Here is a 23,191-nt window from a genome sequence, read left to right on the forward strand (position 1 = left end):
GGCATTTCACGGAACTTCTAAAACTTGTTAAAATGGAATCCGGCGAGACAACAAAATCTAAAAAGAATAAGATCCAATTTTTAAAGACATCAAGGATGATGAATATAAATTATGACGGGTTGAGCAAGTAAGTAAAAGCGTGGCAAATGACTAAAGAGGGTGACAGTTGGTATGACTTTTAAAAACTATAAAATTGAAAACATGGGAATAATAAGGTTTAATTTTAATTTTAAGAATCCCAATGTCGATAAAGAGTAAGTGTGGTGGGTAGGTCATAAAGGTGTAGGTTCATAGTGGTTGACTAGACTACTATGACAATAAAGAGGGGAAGGCAATAAGCGGACAGTAAAGGAGCAAGGTGACGACATTTGATTGGACTTTCAAAAATTATAAATACAAAACCTGGCAAGACAACAAAAACTCGTTGATCATGGGGTTAAACTTTTATAAAGTCCTCAGACAATGATATTATTATTTAATAGTTCTTAAAGAAAATTATGTGTAAAAAGATTAGAAAATTTTATCTAGGTACTAGCCGCGTAATTGCACGGGCCACCCTGCTAGTTCCTTTAACAAGAAACAACCATTCTCCCTTTCTTTCTTCCCTCACTTTGGCGAAATATTTCTAACTTTATGGAGTACCATATTCCTTTCCTTCTTACAGTTCATACTAGTCTCTTCTTCCCCACTACCAATCTACCTATTCCGCTTTGGCACTTTGCCAAAATTACTATTCTCCACGCACGCATGCATGCAGCTCGATAGCTCATCACTAGCCAAGCAAGCTTGCCAGCTGCCAGCAGCAGCTGAGAGTCAATGGCGACATCTCGCCGGCTTACAGGCTACAGCCTGACCGGCAGGCCGTAGTTGTGGAAGGCCCTGATGGCGCCGCCGCGGCTGCCGGTCACCACCACCATGTTCCACGCCGCCGGAACCTGGGACCGGCAGTCGTCCATCCCGGCGCAGTTCACGTACCTCAGCGACGGCAGCAGCCTCTCCTCCGGCCACGTCGTAGCCGCCGCCGCCGCCGCCCCGTCGGGCACGACGAACCACGTGCCGAACGAGCACCGCTCCCGGTCGTAGCACAGCGTCGGCGCGTCCGCTCCGCCGCCGCCGCCCATCGCCCTCGCCCACGGCGCCACCGCCGTGACGCCCTCGGAGAAGAAGAGCTCGCGCGAGCTCACCACCCTCCGCCGCCTGCCGCCGCCGTCGAAGTTCCAGATGCGGATCTTGTAGTCCCTCCCCGCCGATATCAGGTACCTGCCGTCGGGCGTCAGCGACGGAGGCACCAACACCTTGGACCTCCATTGTCCTGGAAATATAATAAATGCTTGATTTTTTGAATATTCCAAAACATGATGACATATACTCTCCCTGTTCTAGATTATAAGTCACTTTGATTTTGCTCAAGGTTAAACTGCCCCAAGTTTAATTAAGTTTGTAGAAAAAATAGTAATACTTTCAACCAAACGTAAAAATATATTATGAAAATATATTCAATTATAGATTTAGTGAAACTAATTTGGTGTTGTAAATATTATTATTATATTTGTCTCTAAACTAGGACAAACTTAAAGTAATTTGACTTTGACCAAAATCAAAACGACTTATAATCTGAAACTCAAACGGATGGAGTACTATGGCCCTGTTTGGGGGAGCTTCTCCCAGCTGCTTCTGCTAGAAGCTGCCCTAAACAGTCCACAGCTTCTGAGAATCTGTAGTTACAGACAATCTGTAGTTACAGATTCTAAAAAATGAACTAAGAAGCCAGAAGCTGGAGAAGCTAGGTTTCAGAGCTTTTCCAGATTCTCAGAAGCTGGCTACCAAACAGCTGCTTCTCAGAATTTAAAGCTCTCTCAAACAGGGCCTATATATATCAAGTGAAAACCGCTTATGAAATTTTGAGGAGATTTGTTTTCATACAATAGAATGGTGAAAGAGACTGAAATGAAGTCTTTTATACCTTGAAACTTTTGGGTGATCTTATGACCTTCAGAGACTCGGATTTTGTGATCTTTCGATGTGATTATCATCCTAGATGGATGGCCCTGAGAGAACTGCATGAGAGATGACAATAATAATCAATTGGCCGGTATTCGTGTAGCAGGCTAAAACCATAAACTATATATATATGCATGGGATGAAAAAAAAATTTAAGCAACTAACCTGAATATTGGTAATCTTGTTGGCAGCACACCGTCTCCGCTTTATGCGCATCAGTTTGTTCCTTTCAATGTTTCGACCTAATGGGAAAAGACCTATTGGGAAAGAAAAAAAATAATGTACAATGCTTAGTTAATAACAACATTATTCCCTCCTTGTCCTTAAAATGAGAAATATCTGAAGGATCAGAAAAATAAAAATAAAATGCAGTCATATATACCAGATTGATCATAGAAGCGGCATCTCCCTTTGACAGAACCGACAACGAAACCCTGACAAGGGTAAAATGCAAGAATCAGCAGCTAGTTACTGGGAAATAAAATTCAATGACATTTTGATAATCAATTTTTGAAAAAAAATAGCATTTTGATAAAGCATGAACCTTTCCATCTGGTCGGTGACTTATAGCTGTTATGATGTATTTTGTGTCATCCCAATCAACTACTCGCTTGTCTGAAACATCCCAAACACGAACTTTGCCATCTATTGAGCCACTGATGAAGTACCTTTCATCAACTGGATTGAATTGAACACATGTAACTGTTGACAAGAAAAGAATATCAGGTCAACATCATTAAGTTGAATCTACTACATAAGGAAAGAAAAATTAGAAAAAAATATTTTGTGGGCAATTAACTTTTTTAGGAAAAGGAATATATTTATTCCGGCCTCTTCATAAGCCATGGACTAAACCATTCATTATTACAAAGAAGTATTTCCAGTTTAAAATAAAGAATGCTAGCAAAATAACACGTTCCCAGAATTTGAGCTTTGAATAAAAACGCTTAAGCACAAAGCCTGTTTGATATTTCCATCACCATAGTTAACTGCTATGGGATGTTTGCACATACCATAATCTCCATGTCTGAATACTGCAAGGCAGTCATAACAGCCAACTTTCCACATGCGTATTGTCGTGTCTTTCGATGAACTCAAGAGAAACTGCAGGAGGTATATACTACTAGATCAGTTCATACCAAATTTAACATTACACTTCTCACAAAAAAAATACACTTCAATCATTTAAATATCCAAACTACATGAGACAGAAGACTTACATCTGACTTTGACCATGCCAAATCCAGGACATCACTTGTATGGCCTTGAAACTCATGCAGAGGTGTCTCTGTGATACTGAAAACCTTCTTTGGTATGATCGCGAGGGGCTTAATTTTCACGTCCTTCTTCTTGTTCATGTCTTCAGGAACATCTCTGCCGTACAAATCAGGCGAAGATTCAACTTCTGTGATCTGCCAAACGCGCACGACGCAATCCTCGCCGCCACTGGCTAGATGCCACCCGGATGAACTGAACTTCATCACCCTGATCAATCCCTCGTGTGCCTGGATCTCCTGGCACATGTAGACGGCAGTGAAGTCCATCCACTTCTTGTTCTGCTGATGAACTTTTGTCCTGTACAATGTGCCAGAGTTCAATCCTCTTGGTTGGACATGTACATCATCCATGGAAAGTACTCTATCTGAAACCTTCTTCCTCATGAAGATTTCCCACAAGCTCTTGAATTCGTTTCTCTTAGGGCCGTGACCGAAGCGAATGCGCAGTACTTTTCGCATAAGTTTAGAGAATCCAGGCACAATCTCAGGCGCATTTGGAGTCACCATTTCATCAGATGATGTTCCAGCCTCCTCAACAATCTCCGAGAGGACATCGTGCTGGCCTTGATCATGAGATGTTGTGCTTCTCCTTCCACTACTGTTATAATCCACATCCCTTGTGCAGTTATCAGCACTATCATTAGTATTGTTTGTTGCTGCCAAAATACTGTCAGAGAAGCAAGAACGGAAGGAAGAGCAGATGCTACTGATCCTCTCCTCGAAATCGTGAAATGAGCAGCAATCCGTTGTTGCGATTTCTGCCAGCCACTGGGGGAAGGCCGTCCCGGTAGGACCGGGCTCAAGAAACCCCATTCCTTTCAGGAATCTGTGTCTCCTTTCTCTGACACTCATCGGCTCACCTGCCCACAGCTCGTACCCAGCTTCACTTGTACTAATCTCCGTTGAGCTTCTGTTGTTATCGTCGTCGTCGTCGTCATCGTCAAACGCGTCGAAGAAGACGTCGTCTTCTCCATCATCGGAATAGTCTGATCTTGGCATGTTCATCAGCTACTTTCAAACCAAGCAGAACTGCCAAACAAGGCCGTAGATCGTAGGATGGACGTCCTTAATTACTCAGTCAGTAGGAACAAGTACATTTTGGTATCTTCAAGAATTCCCAACTGATGATCCGACGTAAGTGCCAACAAAGTATTAGACAAGGAAAAACATTAGAACATGATCGACGGGAAACTATTTTAACAGCTCGAGTGGATGTCCACCCGTTTATTGCATGTCATCTAAATGGTTATGAAAAAAATTAAAAAAATATGAATAAGATAGATCAATATCTAATGTATCAATCCACAAACATACAAGTTAAAATTCAACTTCTACATATTGTAACAAAAATAACAAACAAAACTCAAATTACTATATGTATATTTACAGTTAAATTTATTAGTTTTGTTACAACTTGTAGAAGTTGAATTTTAATTTGCATGTTTGTGGAGTGATATATTACATATTGATCTATCTTGTCAATTTTTTTGAAAATTTTTCGTAACCATCTAATTGACATACAATAAACGGGTGGACATCTACTCGAGCTATTAGAATCCATCCCCCATGATCGACTGAACTACTACAAATGAAATACATATACACGCACAGACTAGAGTAAGTAGTGAAGGAAAATAACGAAGAACGGAATAGGCGAATAGCCCATCAACACTTCGAACATGTATCGAATTATACATAGAGATCGTGATGTCTTGAACCAAATGGAGAACACTTTGATTAAAGAGAAGAGAAAATTCCAATCCAGATGAGACGAGAAAAGCTAGCACAGAGTGATGCCAGTTTCTGAAGCCCGGAGTTGCTGCTGCACTGCACTGCACAGATCGTGCCGTGCTGTACTGCTCATCTCCAGCCGTTGCCAGCCTCACGCTGGCAGTAGCAGGATTCATCAAGGGAAGCAAAACAAGAGTTTCACAATGTGCAGCCGCTGCTAACTGACAAAAAAAAAAGATACAAGAGAAACAAAACACAAAAAGATTGCACTAGAATTCTTCCTTTTCATTGTGATGGTATACTACTGTATTTCACTAGAAGCGCAGATACGTACTGTGCCATCTCCAGCAATAAAGCGCGTGAATCCAATCATCCCACATCATGGATGGTTGACAGTGAGAGTTAGATGATCAGAGGACAAAAAAAAAAAAAGAAAAGAAAAAGAAAGGAACAAAAGCAACCCTGCCAACAAGACAACACCAATAAATAATCCCAACCACTAACCTCTGCAAAGAAAAATCTTTTTTTTGAGAATGTGCAGAGACAAACTAAAAGCACTAAAGCAGCAATGTACTCGGATCCTTTTCTTGGACCTCATCAGTTTCCGATGATGGATTGATCGATCGATGGCATCCGATCCTTCTGCAAACATGCAACTTTTCTTTCTTTGCAGTTCTTGCCGGCAACCAGGGCGTCACGTCGGGAAACCGGGAATCCGGCGACAGGAACACACACGCCCATGCCACGCGCGGGTCCCAAGAAATTACGACAGCTGCAGAGGCCAGCAGGTGATCATCCATGGTAGTACAAGAAGACGAGAGAGAGACGGCTGCACGGTGCAGAGCTCGTCGGCGGCCGACGCGTGTGCCGCCGCCGCCGCAAGATCTCATTATTCTCACCGGACGGTTACCGTTGATGTGGCGTGCAGGTACAGCGGCCGTACTGGCAGTAAAAACAAAAAGACGCCATCTTTTTTTTTTATCTGTTGGTACGGCGCTGGAGGGAGGAAATTAAATTAACCTCCATTAATGCAAGCGACAGAGAATCAAGCATAGATAAGCTTGAGGAATTCACTTAGTTTTCTACCGCAAGATAGAGAGTCGCAGACAGCAAGCATAAGAAGCAGAAATTCTTATCAAAGAGACTGAATTGTTCAGAGAGTACTACTACTGTTCCATTCGAACGACCAAAAATGCAACGATCATCTCACAACTCTATCCATCGCTAAGCACACCAAGAAGCGAGAGGAGAACCAAAAAAAAAAAAAAGAAAGAAAACAAAACAAATTCAGACAGAAATGATGCAGAAGAAGAACTAACACCACAGCTTATTAGCTCAAAGTCTCAAACCAACAGCAGATCGCTCACCTGAGGCATTCATGATCGTTCTCTTCCGGAGCCAAGAAACAGCAGCTAGAAGAAGAAGAATTCTCAGGTCGGTTTCCCGGTGGTCAGGAGGGTTCTTGGCGTCGATCAGCGAACTGAACTGAACTCTGAACTCTGAAATGGTGTGGACTCTGAAGAAGAAGAAGAAGGAGACCGACGAATCCGACGCTTAAATACGTCGTGTCCGGTGCCCCTCTCGCCCCCACGCACGCCCGGTATTGCACATCCTGTGGGCCAATTCCGCCATGGTTTTGCCGCCGCTGACAGGTGGCACTCGCCTCCTCCCTCCACGTGGACGTGCACGCCCCGGCGCCCCGGTATCCCCCTTCCACCAGGTGGTCTTTTTCTGGACTTTCCCATGCATAAGCATGCAAACTGACCGTATGCTTTGCTGCTGTACATGTGATGTGATGGGGGATGTTGTTTGCAATTTTTTTTTTTGCACTGTTCGCCGCTGGCATGTGGGCCCGGCTTTTCGTATGGCTGGAGCCCTCCACACGCGATGCACAATAATCATCGGCAAAGCAAAGAATTTCGTAAACGATCCATAAAGCTAGCTAGCTAGCTAGCCACTATATTTCTTGTTCCAGGAAGCAAACCAATCTATCAAAACGTACCTGTACGTAGTGATTCCGAGGAATAATGGTCGTTCTCGATCGTCGGTTCACCAAAAATTTGCCTTCAAAATGTGTATTGGAATTTCAAATCTAATTAAGCATCAGATTTGGAGATGTGGAACGGGAAAAACCGGTTGGAAAATTTTCAGAGCAAACACATTGAAATAGGTTGACACCGATATATGCAGAAACTAAAGAATAGACAATGAAATTATTCATCGAAATTTCTTACCGTACAATCACGTTGTAGTCGTAGCATTCAATTCTAAATTGATAGTCTGAGGATGATCACCATACTTCTAGTTTCATTGTTTTGCAATAATTTTGGTGCAAAAACAGTTCTCTGTGTACTAGCCATATAAAGTTGCTATTTCAAAAAAGCGCGGGAGCAAATTAATAGGTGTCTAGAAAGGGCTGAGCGAAGCATTGCGGATATATGCCACAAAATTTAAAAAAGCTAATTTGAGTAGGTCTAAGCTTAGCACAATGACGGATGCACAATTAAATAGAAGCTTCGATAGAAGCGAGCGAAGCATAACGGATACTAGAAAATTAAATAGGAGCTTGGCTATAGTTGAGCGAAGGACAAGACTTGTACGACATCTTGATACTAAAGATTGGTGGGCCATAATTTACCAATACATCTGGACGGACAACGAATTAAGGCAACCTGAGCTATCATTTTAAGAATTGTTTAATTGGGCCATAATATGATTACGGCATATAATATTTATTTTTATATATGTCCGTTTTGTTTTTTAATCTGAAACGGATAGATCTATAAAGTTTCACTCAACATCATGGTTAGTAACCTCGAAATATTTAAGGCTTAGTTTAGAAAGTCTGAAATTCCCACAACTTCAAAAAAAAAAACCGCCAACAAACCAAACAAACAGTGGCAAAAATTAAGAAAGAAGCTAGGATCTATTTTGTTTCCAACACAAATATTTTTCTCCACCTCTTGTTCTTCTAACTTTTATTCCTATTTATCAATACAATTGTTAGATATCATTCCATATCTTATAAATAAAGGACAATAAAAGGAAACAGCCAAATATGATTTCACTCTACGTACCACCAAGAGTGCAAGACAATATTCTTACCATCTCCAATAGATATAACAATAATTTTTCATGTTATAACGGGAAACAAGTGAGTTAACCGCTAACATAATAATGTTTTTCGTTAAATAATTAGTATATATTCCCTCTATTCTTTTATATGTGACATTGGTTTGGTTCAAAATATTGTACTAACCAGCACTATATAGAAAAATGGAGGGGGGGCACACAGTAGCATATATAATGTGAAGCTCAGATCATTTGATGGCCTAAAGCATAGGACGATGGTCAGAGTTATATTTTTCATGTATACAGTAACGGATTTAAAGTGTATAAAAGAATTGGAATGGACGACATGTACGACACCAACAGTGACCTCCTCATATCTGCATGGACGGTTACTTGTTGACTCCAATAATAAAAGAAGCCCAATCCAAATAATAATAATAATAATAATAATAATAATAATAATAATAATAATAATAATAATAATCTTTACCTATTATAAAAATTGAGGATGATTCCATACTCACCTTAGCTTTCGTCCGTCATCCGAGTTAAACACATATAAAACCCGGATCGAACTAAAAAAACCATCTACTAGCGATATGACTGTTGGACCGGAAAAAAACTGTCTATCGGCAAGAAAAAGACTGGGAAAACCAACTACCGGTGACGTGGACTATATACTATGCAAAAATCAGGGATACATGCATGTGTGTGTGGGATTCAAACTCCGGTCTCCTAGGGTACATGCTACATGCTGCGCTCATCTAGCCACCAGAGCAATGTGGTTATTGTTTTCTTAAGAAACTTTTAACTCATCAATCTCCATCCTCAATCTTGTTCACAGGTCCATGTTACATCGCTTCTACGTCATCTCAGCTTCTCACGTGTCATTGCGAATTCTCACATGCTTATTAAGGGTCTAATTGGGGAAAATTTGTACATCTTTTGGGAACGCAGTGGAAAAATTCCTCGAGCAGAGGGGGCTGCCGCAAGCGCTTTACTGGCATATCAAGGCAAAGCGTCGTCCGAGTCCGAGTCGTCTGACTCAATAAAGCGACGTGTCGTTCGTGCATGATAATGTAGCCATCCGATTCTGACTCGGTAATACGTCGTGCATGCATGAGAATGCAGCTGGTGCGCTTAGGACATGTTTTTTTCTCATCTGCATCGCTTCCCCATGCAGAAGCACCATATTCAATCAATATGTACCAATACAATTATGATTTGAGCCTGATATATATGATCTAACAATCTAACATTGAAACTTGAAAGTCATTATAATTGGAGTATGTAAATTGTTTTTATTCGTTGCAACGCACTGATATTTTTGCTATTTCTTATAAAATTTAAAGATGCATGCATGTTTCATAAGCAAGAAAACTTCTGGCTGGCATGACATACGGAGCGTATACGTACGTGATGGCGACCAAAGTGATCGTGGTTTATTTTCCCAGAAAAAATAATAAAAAAGTGAGTCATATATTTTGTTTCATGTCTGCCACGGTGACAGCCTCTGGCCTAAGCTAGATCACTCCAAAACGCCATCTCCAGTGACGCACGCTGTATACTATAGCTACTAGCAAAGAGTTATGCCGTGTAAAGTCGTACATACATACGATGTACCGTTGATTGATCTGAGAATTTATTATGGTAATAGTTGACAGTTGTTATACAGTTTCAGGGTCGTGTTGGACGTACGGTTAATTCGCACGGTAAATTTGAAGTGCACAATGGATGGATGCACAGGATCTTGCAAATGCCAAATTCTTTTCCTTATTTGAGGCTACTTCGTCTCGATCTCTCTTTTCATTTTGTCAAACAAGATTATGTGTGCATGCAACAAAAGAACGACTAGCTTGGAATATTAACTTGTACAAACACATGTTTCGTTCCGGCAACAAATATAACTAATTAATTGCAATAGTTAATATAGAGTACCTCCAACCTTATCACAAACCTATATCAAGAGAAATATGTGTTCCATGCTCCATCTAATATGCAGCCTTATGTTTTTCTTATACTTATCAGCCAAAATTTAAAATTTTCAACCTTAAATTTGAAGCTGATTCTGAGTTTTTTTTCATCGAAATTTATGTTTCAGCCTTTGCTTTTAGATCGCTAAGAACACATATATAAAAGTTTTATTCACAAATTACTTTTCATTTGCAAATATGCCTTTCACTTATTCCGCGAAATATACCTTAAACGATGGCTCTGATGCTAAGTGCACCATGCATGTCGGAATTATCAACCTAGGATCTTACATGAAGAACTAAAACGTCATAATAAATCCACCTTATAAGTTAGTTAAGATGCGAAAGCGTGCCAAAATCTGTAGCCATAATCATGAGTTGAATAACACCAAAACATTAGGCACACCTAATTTCTTAAACTATTGACGAGGCATAGTGGATTGGTGCGAGTGCCCCAATAAGTTGCTGGATTTCTATTCTAACACATCACATAATAGGAAACCAATATCCGGTCTCTACACATATATAAAACTACGCTTCCATATAATTAATTAGATGCTTAGATCTCAATACAACTCTAGTTGATCGCTTTGTTTTTAGGTCAACTAGTCATAATAGCCATAATATGTTAATGCCCCCCATAGAAATTTATTCTAACAATAAATGCATTAAGCATCTACTTCAGTGAATGGACCAATTAATAGTAGCCAAACAACATGGATTGCAGAAGAAATACAATTAAATAGTAGGGAATACATTCTGCACACAGTTTTGGAAAAAGAATTTTCTGAAGACACTCTTGATTCCATATATATATGTACACGTTTGTTTCCTTGAAAAACAGATCAATTGTTCTGGCTTCACTTTTCTAACCATAAGGGGTAGTAACATATTTAAATCAGATTTTGCTAATTGGCATTTGATAAAAAAAAATTAGAGCAATATTGTAATTTATGGAGCATGGGATCTTCTCCATCCACTCATTAGCTTCCGGGGTTAGGGTTGGGGTTGGGGCCAAGGGGGGAAGATCCCAATGATAGCGGTGAATACGGGTTGGGGGGAGGGGGTGTCGTTAGCAAGCCAGCGGTGGTGCCGCCAAAGCAGCATAGTCGGTGGAGGATGGTGCAAGTAGTAGAGGCATCTTGGCCAACTGGTTAGATGGTAGTAGGAGAGCTGCTGGAGGTAGGAGAGATCGACGATGTTGGGGAACCTTACTAGAGACCGGAAAAAGATGAAGCTTCATGACCGTGGTTGTGGAGAAGGGTGGTTGATTACAGAGAAGAGGATACCGGCACCAGGGAGCGACAAAAGGTTTTGGTGGGTGGCGGTAGTGACGGTTTGGGGAGCCCGGCATTGCCGGCGTTGGCTATCGGTGCTGAGGAAGGAGGCGCATAGAAGGGGCTGGGCAGCGGGGATTGGGTGATGTGACTGGAATGTGGGAAAACAAGAGGATTAGGTTTTCTCTCTTTATATATGTGTATCAGTGTTTGAGAGTTGATCTAGCCCGTTGAATAATCTTTATTTGAGGGATGATAAAATAGATTGAGATGGGAGAGGATTTTCTTGCTAAAGTTGTATAGGCCGTCCCCATTTAATTTGTCACAGTTAAATTGTACATAATTGGCTATTTATGGAAAATGCTTGGTTGCCACATCGTCGCATGCAGTATATTTTCAGCACTATGGCCTACAAAATCGTTATTTTACCAAGATGTTCTTTATTATTTGCATAACAACCCCCCCCCCCCCCCCACACACACACACACAAAAACTGAAGATGCCAGTGCTTGAATGCTTATTGTGACACAAAATTTAAATAACAAAAATTCTTATATTTTAGAACGAAGTGAGTAATTGACAAAGAATAAACTTAATTAATTAGTTAGTTAAATATCTGTAATCTTTATGCCTTTAGCCCTTTTGTTAGTTTGTCTTCACATCACAGTAGAGAAGATGGGTGGCAGCAGCTAGCAGACACACTTCATCCCTTCCATTCCAGCCATTCCAAAAGCATATGCCCCCAAAATCTCAGCATCCCTACCACTCCAGGGAGAAAAACGAACAATCTAGGACCAATTTAACATGTACTAGTACAATTGTTCCTATCTACTACTACTCTACACACTGCAATTTCTCCTCCCCTATCTAAATGCAGCACTAGCTAGCAATCTGAAACCCTATCAAGCTTCCAAAAAGCCAATTCGGTCAGCCTAAAAACGAAAACGGCCGTCTTTGTGGTTGTGGCAAAGGCAAAAAGGAGTACAGAAGCTTTGTTTCTTCTTGGTCTACTAGTAATTCAGTTGGTCCCATGCATGGCATGCTACTACTTAGGTCCCTTCTAGAACAAAACAGAAAAACATAAAAGTTGTAAAGGATTTAAATCCTATATATGGGAAATAATTATGAAGCACTTTAAAACAAAGGATTGATTGTGTCAATGTTCTAGATATGAGATACCTTATACTTATGTATTATGGCTAGGCGGGCTCACCATATACAAAGTCCTATATAGAATATTGATGGTTGTTCATGTATTCATCTTTATTTCAGGGATCTGAGGCATCATTTTGGGGGATATGACATCTTAAGGACATGAGGGTTCAATGAATCGACTCAATTCGAGCTGGTTGAGAGTCGGCCTTTTTTAAGGCTCCTGGAACATAAAGGTGCTGATTCTAAATTTATCATTGGTGCCGGTACGCATTGTTGAATTAGTGTTGCATGAAAAACCGGCACCTATGACCCTTTACAAGCTGGCACCAAAGGCGTTCATTTCTCAGCCCTCGTTTCTCATTCTCTTCTATTTCAACATACAATCTATATTTATACCTAATTTAACACCATAATAATTCAAATGTAAGAATTTAACCATATCCAAATATACAATTACTCAAATATAAGAATTTAACCATATCCAAATATACAATTACATTGTACTTCTGCTTAGAATGTGTAGTTACAGTGTAACTACGATGTTACATCCTAGTTACATCGACAGTTTTTTAGCGTTTTTTAGTTAACAATTTATAGAACGACACCCATATAGGTAGTCCCTTAATTTAATTTAAACCGTGTGGGTCGACGGAAAACATGGAAGGTGTGAGCTGGTCAATTGGAACTGAAGCCCAAAAATTTTTTTCTTTTAAGGAATAAGTTCACCTGCGGTTCCTAAACTTTACATCGAGTTTGTTTGTCACCCCTTATTTCCAATACCATAAATCTTCATCGTAAACTATACAAAACCGTACAATCTAGGTGCTATAGCAATATATATGTCTGGTTTCATTGATGTGGCATCCTAGTTAGCAAAAGAAATTAAAACAATGTGAGGCTCACATGTCAGCGCCCTTTTCTTTATTCTCTTTTCTTCCCAAGCCTCGAGGGAGAGGGCGGTAGCCGGCGGGAGAGGGGCAGCCGGCAAGCCTACCTTGGACTCAGGTCGGGCTCTAATGCCAGCACCGGCGCGACCAGACCCTTGCTGCGGCTGGTTTTGGTACTCTTCCAACCAGCAGCATGGTGGAGGACAGGTTTGCGCAGGATGAGGGGCACTACATCGACAACAGCCACCGCCACATCCCCAGCAGCGGCCAAGAGGAGGGATCCTGCGGCCACGACGTCGTCGTCCCCAACAACCACGATGGTGAAGAGGACTATCACGACGACCTCGACCTCGACATTCTCTTCGACTGCGTAGTCGTACCTGTCCCAGGTGGCCACCTCAACTCAGATGCCGCCGTCTTCATCCCCATCACTGGTGGGAGCCAGGACCTCTACTCTGCTAACACCATCGCTTATCGCCACCTACATCACCTTGTCTGTGCTCGTAGCAGCCGGTCACGGTGGTAGAGGTGGAGGTGGAGGCGGCCTTGGGGCGGACAGATCCAGCTCCCCCGCCCTCGCGAGCGGCAGCAGCTTAGGGGGCGGGTGCTGCCGGCGTGCGGATTCAGCGACCCCCGCTCTTGGGAGTAGAGGAGGCGTCGCCAGCCATAGATCCAGCACACCGCCTGCAGCAGTAGCCCATGCAATGGCCCATCGCCAATGTCACGCCGACCGCCTCTCCCCTCGCCCATCTCCCGTCGGTTGCCTCTCCCACCCTCTCCGGCTGGCCGTGTGGCTTGGGAAGAAAAGAGAAGAAAGAAGAGGGCCGCTGTCATGTGGGCACACATATTTTTTTTCTATTCTTTTTGTTGACTAGAATGCCGCGTCAGCGAAACCAAACATCTATAATACCATGGGACATAAATTTCACGGTTTTATATAGTTTAGGGGTGAAGATTTCTGATACTGGGGATTAGGGATGTCACACAAACTCAACGTAAAGTTGAGGGATGCTGGTGAACTTATTCCTCCTTTTAACAATGATGCACTAGCTCGGTCCGACTAGTTAAAGGCCATCAAGGTACAAAATGGGCTTAAAACGCAACAACATGGCGACGAAACCCATGAACTTGTGCATGTGGGCCTCAAAAGGCAACACTTGCTAGTACCTGCCCTATCTGCCGCTGATCGGCTTATTTCTGCGTGTGTGTCGGTGTGTGTTTATCCGGAATAAGTTGACTCTCAAATGTGATGGAAATCTAATCCATAACCCTAAACTATAAAACCGGATATCTCGACCCCCAAACTTCTAAAACCGGTGTAATTTGACTCCCTCAATGGTTTTGGAGGGTAGTTTTGTTGACGTGGCGATATTGACTGAGTCTTCGTTCCACGTGGTGTTGGCGTAGCATTTACGTGGCAGCAGAATTAAAAAAATATTTATGGGACCATTAGTCATTCAGACAAAATGGGGCCCACATGTCAGTCCTCTTCCTTCTTCCTCCTCCCTCTCTCTCTCCTTCTTCCCCTTTGGCCTGCGGCGGGCGATGAGAACGAGCAGCGGCGGCCTCCGCGCGTCCACGCGTGCCGCTCCTCCCCCCGCGCGGATGGCCGCCGACCTCCTCCCCCCGCGCGGATGGCCGACGACTACCTCCCTAGCATGCAGACGGCCGGCAACCTCCTCCTCGCGCGCGGCGCTGCCGTCCGGCTGGCGAGCTCCTCATCTGGGATGGGACCCCAACGCCGCCTGGCCGCACATCTCCTGCAACCGCACCAACCACATCAACAACACCGCGCAACAGATGCAGAGCCTCAGCCTCCAGGACGAGGCAACGTTTGATGGCAATGAGGTAGACATGTAGAGCTCGTCTCCAAGGGTCTGCAAGGCCACCATGATGGCTTCAGCTTGATGTATCAGCCATCGACCCATCATGGCCGCCGACGCAGGCCGCCGTCGATGTTGTCTGGTTGATGGTGACAGCTGCGGTGGCAGAGGAGGAGGAGCTGACCGGATGCGGCTTGGGCAGTAGTTGCTGGTCGCCTGCGCTGAGGCAGTGGCGTGTCGCGACCGTGCGCAAGCGGTGGCGCCGTTGTGTGAGCTACAGGGCGGAGCGCCTATGCATAGCATGGGAGAGAAGGGGAGAGAAAGAGAGAGAAGGGAGAGGAGGAGGAGGAAGAAGGAAGAGGACTGATATGTGGCCCCCACATGTCAGTGGGCCCACATTTTTTTTTGTGAATGACTAATGGGTCCCACACATATTTTTTAAGTCTGCTGTCACGTAAGTGCCACGTCAACGCCATGTGGAACGAAGACTCGGTCAATATCGCCATGTAAGCGCCACGTGGCGCCATGTCAGCAAAACCACCCTCCAAAACCACTGAGGGAGTCAAATTGCACCGATTTTAGGAGTTTGGGGGTCGAGATATCCGGTTTTGTAGTTTAGGGTCATAGATTAGATTTCGATCACATTTAAGGATCACGAAGTGAACTTATTCCGTGTTTATCCTCTCCCCCTTTGGTGCTTCCGATATAAAGTAGCACTCTCATGATTTTAAGAGAAAAAATATAATAGTACTCTCTACGTTTCCATTTACAAAGTTTTAGCATATAAAAATTAGAATTATTATTAAAATATTCATTGTGATATTCAAAATATTTTTAGAGACGTCTTTCCTTTTACTATTCCTTTGAAGGAATTGTACTACTATCTCCGTTTCAGGTTTCAGGTTATAAGACTTTTTAACATTATCCACATTTATATAGATGTTAATGAATCTAGACACACATATATATTTATATTCATTAACATAATATGAAACAGAGGAAGTACTTGTTTTGAGAACGATTATTATGATGCAATTGATAAGAGTAGCAATGTAATTTATGAGTTATATGACACTTTCTTGTGAGATTTGATAGAGCCATATATCCGTATGTGTTATGGTGTCTGTGTGTGAATTTCTCTCTGTTATTCTATATGTCATATTGGTTATTTCGAACCTCATATATTAAAAATGGCGGTAGTAGTTTGATGAATTTTAAATTTTCACATGCGCCTCCGTCTCCTCTCAGGTTCTGAGATTCAGAAGCTTCAGCGTGCATGTATGGTGATTAATTTTTCTTAGAAATATTGTAGTACAAACACACTCACTCATAATATAAATATATGTATGCTCATCTTTTTTAATACACACGTATATTCTACCTTTATTATTTCTAGTAAATCGAACCATTATTTTAATTAGCGAAATCAACACAAGCGTCTCGTGCATGATGCAGAGACCCTGGAAAGGGCGATCGAGAATTCTCTATCAAGTGTCAACTCACTGGCACTGCACGTACATCCATCGTACACAACAGTTTCACAAGGCTCTCGCAAATGCACGAGCATATATATACGTATGATTTGTCCCTCGTTCATCGATTTAATTAGCTAGCTTTTGGTTTGTGTCGTCGCACACAAGAGAATGATCAATCATGTTGTCCACCGCTGCCAACCGATCGATCGAGCTTTATTTCGCCTTTAAGCAACATAGTAGCATCGATTGATGGCAATATAGACCACTCCCTTCCTCCTGCTGCTAGCTATAGCCCCGTTTGACAATAACATAACGGATGAAGATTAAGTGTTGACATACACAAAACGAGAAAAAACACATGGTTAATAATGTAAAATCAAAGGTGTTTTTATTATTATTCTGTAATGAACAATTGGCATCGAAGATTATTGGTTTTGATATTTGGAATTTATTCACGAAGTGGTTCTGGAGATGATTAGATTTCACAGGTGAATCTACAGGTACTGCTGGAATTGGGTCTGGTCAGACCGAGCAGGTGTTGCCGGTCAGACCGGCGTGTATCGCGCGGTCAGACCGGCGCAGCCCGCGGTCTGACCGGCCGACGCTGTGTCGGTTCGGTTTCGGGTTGTTTGTTTGGATATCCGTGATTATTTCATGATTATGGCTTTTAGATGGATACTATACGCATGTAATACTGTTGTTTGCTACTAATGAGTCAAGTTGGAGATAGCTTGGTCTCGGAATATGGTTTCTTTGTTTATTTCATGTGTAGGTGACTCAATGCCTCGGGAGAGTATTTGCGGTGATGGACTGGGAGTCGGCTCGGGGATAAGACGACGTTCGTGGTGGTCAGAGATCATGCGGGATACTTAGGCTAGAGTTGATGCACGTGGTTGATGGAGATTACATATGGCATACGATGGAGGTATTGTGTGCGTATGGGATGCGGAGTCGAATTTTGAAGGAGTCCAAATTTAGTATGATTGGTTATGTAAAATTTGTTTCTTGTACTAGAGGGTTTCCTAACACTACAAGAAACTTGTTAATCCGTGACGGATTCTCGGTGACGGATTTACATATCGTCACTGACAAACATACACCGTGACGATATTTTGTTTTTCGTCACGGATGAGCCCAGTGGATATTCACGGCCCGCTAACTCGTGACAGTTTTATCAGGACTGTCACAATGTATGATTTTAAATTCGTCATACGCTAGTTTGCCCAAAACAATAAAAAAATAAAACATATTTAGTGCAAAGAAAAATGAAAAATGTGATTGCAACAAGAATCAAACCCAAAAGACAATTTGTTAAATTTGAACAAAATAATTTTGTTAATATGTTAAAAACAATAAAAAAATAAACATATTTAGTGCAAAAAAAAATAAAAAATGTGATTGCAAGAAGAATCAAACCCAAAAGACGATTTGTTCAATTTGAATAAAATATTTTTGTTAATATGTTACATGTATATGATGCAGAATATGACAAACTAAAAAAAATACGGTGAGCATGGGTTTTTATCTGCAGCATATGGGATTTGAACCCACACTTAGCTCCACACTTAGCTAGGAGTAGGAATGTGTCTTACCACTTGAACCACTTGTTCTAGATGTGTCAATGCACACTTAAAATACACGTTTTAGATCATGCGGGATACTTAGGCTAGAGTTGATGCACGTGGTTGATGGAGATTCCATATGGCATACGATAGAGGTATTGTGTGCGTATGGGATGCGAAGTCGAATTTGGAAGGAGTCCAAATTTGGTATGATTGGTTATGTAAAGTTTGTTTCTTGTACTAGAGGGTTTCCTAGCTTGCCGCCGGTCTTACCGCCGGTGAGTCGTCGGTTAGACCGCTGAAGCCCGGTAAAACACAAATCGAAGAACTCTTAAAGTAGATGACGACTTTATTGATTCTCTCTGTGTTTACAAAGTGCACCAACAACACTCCTTACAAAAATTTCGACTAAACTCGAAACCCTAACTTAAAACTCAACTCAATTGCTCTTCAAAGCGATACCGGGAAGCCTCATGCTCCCCCTCTATTTATACCCGAGGTAGGCAGCCTAAAATCACGAACCAAACTCATACTAAAAGTCCTAAACACCTTACAAGGCGACGGTCAGACCGGTAGGAGCGAGGCGGTCAGACCGGCGACGGCAACAGGCGCGGCAGGCGACTTCGGCGATCGGACCGATTGATCTATACCGGTCAGACCGACGGCATCCACACGGTCAGACCGGCAGATCAATCTCGGTCAGACCGATCTCCATCGAATTTGAGGGTAAGTTTTATTTCCGCTAAAAGTTTTCGGTTTTTGGATATACCAACTATTCACCCCCCTCTGGTTGGCTTAGTTATTGTGATTCGATCCTACAAATAAGACGTGAATGTTAGGAAAAAACCTAATATCAATAATTAGAAGGGGTGAGGCTTCGAACCCAGGTCGTCTAGCCCACCACCTTGTGGAGTTAGCCGGAACACCCCTGGTGTTTCTCCATGGTTTATTAAACTTTAATTATTTCAAACTCTAAAAATTAGATTTACTTCATATTTTAGAGTAAACTTCACAAAACTACAGATATTTTGACCAAATTATCACAAACTACAGATTTAGGGTGATATATCACAAAACTACAGATTTAACACTAAATTTCTCACAAAACTACAAATTTAAGGTAGAATATCGTAAAACTATAGACTTAGTAATAAAATTATCACAAAACAATAGGTTTAGTGATAATTTAATCACAAAACTTGCACGTTTATAACTCAAACATAACACTAGTGCTAAGGATTTAAACTCTAAAATCTGTAATTTTATTATTAAATTTGTAGTTTTGCGATACTCCATCTTAAATCTGTAGTTTTGTGATAAATTTAGTGCTAAATCTGTAGTTTTGTGATACATCACTTTTCATCTGTAGTTTTGTGATAATTTGATCAAAATATATGTAGTTTTGTGAAATTTACTCCATATTTTATAACATCTTCTATATTAAAATATATGTACGAAATATACCGGTTAGCTGTTTAAAAAACGTGATAATAAAAATGAGGTAAAAATTTATATCTTAATTAATCAGAAAAGAATTAGGTCCTCGACCTAGCTAGCTCTCTTATTTTGCATATAGTAGAGTAGTTCATGTTGAAACGTTATTCCTGCTCGGTTTTCTGTAGAGAGGAGGACGATGCCTAATCATGGAGCTCATGAATGTTCATGGAAGCTACTTAATCAGTGCACATATCGATATATAATATCAGACCGTAAATCTTGGCTGTCACCGCGGTGCTGGTCGTCGGACAAACTGATCGTGATAGATGCCGGTGAAGATGTCGCTAATTTGCTGGCACAAACGTTTGAAATGTTCCGACAACGACATGTAAGTGGAAGGTCACCAAGTTGCCTCCTTGCCGGCATAACGAGTTGATGGGGGTGGATTTTCAGTTATACACCCTTATTGTTTGGGATGCCCTAACTCTCTTAAAATTCATAACACTACGCCGGATTAGATCACCTTTGACGGACTCGCACCATCATCTTTGATGGGTTTGACCCTGATTAGAGATGAATTGTCACTGATGACTACACTCACCCCGTTAATGGTGACAGACACCTCTAATGGGCCCGTATATTTTTGGCTCATCAAAAGTGAGGATCTCCACAAATCAATATGTGGTTGTAACCCGTCAGAGCTGAGACACCTGTGATGGGTGCAAAATTCACGGCCCGTTAGAGATGACCTCATCTCTGACGAATCTACTTTGGCGCCTGTCACATGTTACCCATCTCTAACGGAGTGATATACCAAAACCGTCACAACCGAGGTTACTTGTGACGGTCTTTGTTTACGACCTGTTAGTGATGAGGTAATTTCGGAAAAAAAATAATTTCTAAATATTTGCTAGCCTCAGTATTTGGTAGGCATGCTCTCTAAAAAACAGTACATTACAGATATTCCAACCACACCCAATATCACATATTTTTACAATTTATCATAGATGCATCCCAAAATTAACATTCTACACATGCATTCTAAAATCCCATAAAAATTACATAGACAGTCACATATTCCCAATGCACATTCTTACCTCACATTTCTTTTGAGCTTGTGAAGCCACAAACTTTCCCAATTTCTTGCATTGCACATGAAGCTGTAAACTTACCCAAATTACTTGTAGCATATGCCTTTTAAAGAAGAACGATGAGCTGCCATTTAAAAAAGGGATAAAACAATTGAAAGATACAAAGTAGCAATTATTGAGTAGATGCAAGGCGTAGTAACCAATTTTTATGATATGTTGTTCAAAGTTTGATGATAATTTAGCAAACTGCCTTAAGTTATAAAAAAACGATAGAATACGAGATGCTAGGGGTCCCAAAGTGTTTTAAACGGGCCGCGGCCGGTGGCCTCACCTGTTACGGTCTCCCGATGAACCTATCAAAGGTAAGGCTATCCTTGATGAGCACTTTGGCCCATCACTGCTGGGCTGTCAGAGGTGAATAGTTCTGACGTAGTGTAAACATGTACATTAATTTTGAAATCAGGTTTTTGAAGCTCCAGAAATGGGCATGGACGGAATAGCACAAAGCACATAATTAGGTTTCAAGTGGAAGAAATGATTTATGTAAATTGCACTGTCAATGAATGAACTTTGTGCAATTTAGGACATCAACTTATAAATCTTGTGGGAACAGATGTTGTCCACGAGCCCATGTTGCCCTAGCAGCAGTTCATTATCAGGATAGATGTCGTATACTCCAAAGAGAGACACCCCAGTATAGGAGACACCCCAGTTCGGTGTCACCCGTTGGATAGGTGACACCCCAGTAGTTTATTCCGACAAAATGCTAGAAAAGGAGGTTAATTACGAGATGACAAAGCTTTCTGTAGTGTTTTATTCTTACATTTATTAGTGGAAGTCGCCAAGCTGCCGGCCTAACTAGCGGTGGTGGAGGTGATGGATTTTCAGTTATCAAATCATATACATTGCGTGGGATGGCTAATTACCCATCAAAATATTCATAAACATGTAGGTATAGTTTTGAAATACTCGCTCCGTTTCACAATGTAAGTCATTCTAGCATTTCTCATATTTATATTGATATTAATGAATCTAAACACATATATATATATATCTATCTAGATTCATTAGCATTAATATAAATGTGGGAAATGTTAGAATGACTTACATTGTGAAACGGAGAAAGTAGATTTTTTCAGCTCGGCTATTGTGTGTCACTATATTCATCCTAGCCACGATTTTTATGACTTGAAAAATTCTATAGTCAGCTTTGTCGGAGTAAAATAATTGCCAAATTACCACTGCAATAACAATATAATGAGTTACCCGTAGTGATTATTACTCACTCCGTCTCAAATTATAATGCCTATATTTTTTTTACACGGTGTTATTGATTTTGACTATTAATTTATTTCATATTATGTTCTTAACAAATTTAAAATTAGCATCATACTTAGTATATATATATAGTATGAATCTAGGGATATAATATGCATAATACTTAGTATATATATAGTTAGTATGATTATTAGTTAAAAGTTACCGTGTTTAATTTTTCTTAAAAAGAGATGGCCTATTATTTGAGACAGAGGGAGTAGTACATAGTACAATACTAGGCTACTGCAGCCACGATGTGCTGTTTTATTCTGGGTTGTAGGAACATTGTAGCACATTTATTTAGACCATTCATTTTAGATCAAGCGATAGAAAACGCTACTAGCTAATGCGCAATATTTTTCTTTGAAACTAACTACACCAGATGATGTGAGATTTTATATTAATATAGAAAAAACTATAAAATTACAGCCTAGAAAACTATAATCAGGAAAAGTGAAAAAATCGCACCTACACGCCCTGACGACTCTTACACACCTATTAGAGGACATAAACTAACATCGAGCCAACCGTTATACATGACTGTTCGCCATCAACTCTACAACGGGGTTAAGGCACTCCACACTATAAATTTAGTTAAACTTAGAAAAATTTAAGTAGAAAAAAATCAAAACATCTTATAATATAAAAAGAAGGAACTACTACCTAATACATAATGACGTTCAACGCTGCTGTATAACGAGCAGCAACGGTAGAGGATCACAATCTTCATTAGATATATATGGTTTGAGAATGGAGCTGAGATAGATTCGAGGCAGAAAATTAACGAAGAGAAACAGCTGAACCGGGAAAGGAAGGTAGAATTGGGAGAGAGTAAATTTGTTTAGTTTATTGTTTTTCTCCTCTTTTTTGTTTTTCTTTTTATGCACGTGCGGCCGTCCTCATTTCGTACCGATCGTGTGGAAGGCCCAACTGCAGTGTCCGTGCTTGGTAGGCAGCCTTTCATTTTTGACAGGAACTGACGGCTCCTTTGCAACACATGATTTCAAAAAACATAAGCACAAGAAACGTAGGTTTAATATATCATATCTTGTGAATTTCTCGGGAAATTAGAAACATGGGAATGTTCTTAAAAATAGTCATTTGGGTGATACA

The 23,191-nt window shown here is 41.0% G+C and overlaps 1 protein-coding gene across 1 annotated transcript; it reads right to left on the bottom strand.

Annotated features, from left to right (window-relative positions):
- Nucleotides 1-842: 842 nt before the first annotated feature.
- On the bottom strand, nucleotides 843-4,283 carry LOC127761044 (uncharacterized). The gene is made up of 7 exons (XM_052285251.1): nucleotides 3,222-4,283; nucleotides 3,015-3,105; nucleotides 2,546-2,703; nucleotides 2,384-2,435; nucleotides 2,167-2,258; nucleotides 1,964-2,057; nucleotides 843-1,312 (listed from the first exon to the last, which is right to left on the bottom strand). Exons 1-7 carry the CDS (start codon nucleotides 4,281-4,283, stop codon nucleotides 843-845), a joined length of 2,019 nt encoding a protein of 672 aa, XP_052141211.1.
- Between the last annotated feature and the right edge of the window lie 18,908 nt (nucleotides 4,284-23,191).

This window comes from Oryza glaberrima, chromosome 2 (genome assembly GCF_000147395.1).
Source record: "Oryza glaberrima chromosome 2, OglaRS2, whole genome shotgun sequence".
NCBI classification, from domain to species: Eukaryota; Viridiplantae; Streptophyta; class Magnoliopsida; order Poales; family Poaceae; genus Oryza; species Oryza glaberrima.

Excerpts from the sequence above, each read along its gene's own strand:
- LOC127761044 (XM_052285251.1), bottom strand. The coding sequence starts at position 4,283 with ATGAACATGCCAAGATCAGACTATTCCGATGATGGAGAAGACGACGTC. Across the intron at positions 2,704-3,014 it reads ATTCAGACATGGAGATTATG|TTACATGTGTTCAATTCAAT; the intron begins GTATGTGCAAAC and ends TCTTGTCAACAG. Across the intron at positions 1,313-1,963 it reads GATCACCCAAAAGTTTCAAG|GACAATGGAGGTCCAAGGTG; the intron begins GTATAAAAGACT and ends TTATATTTCCAG.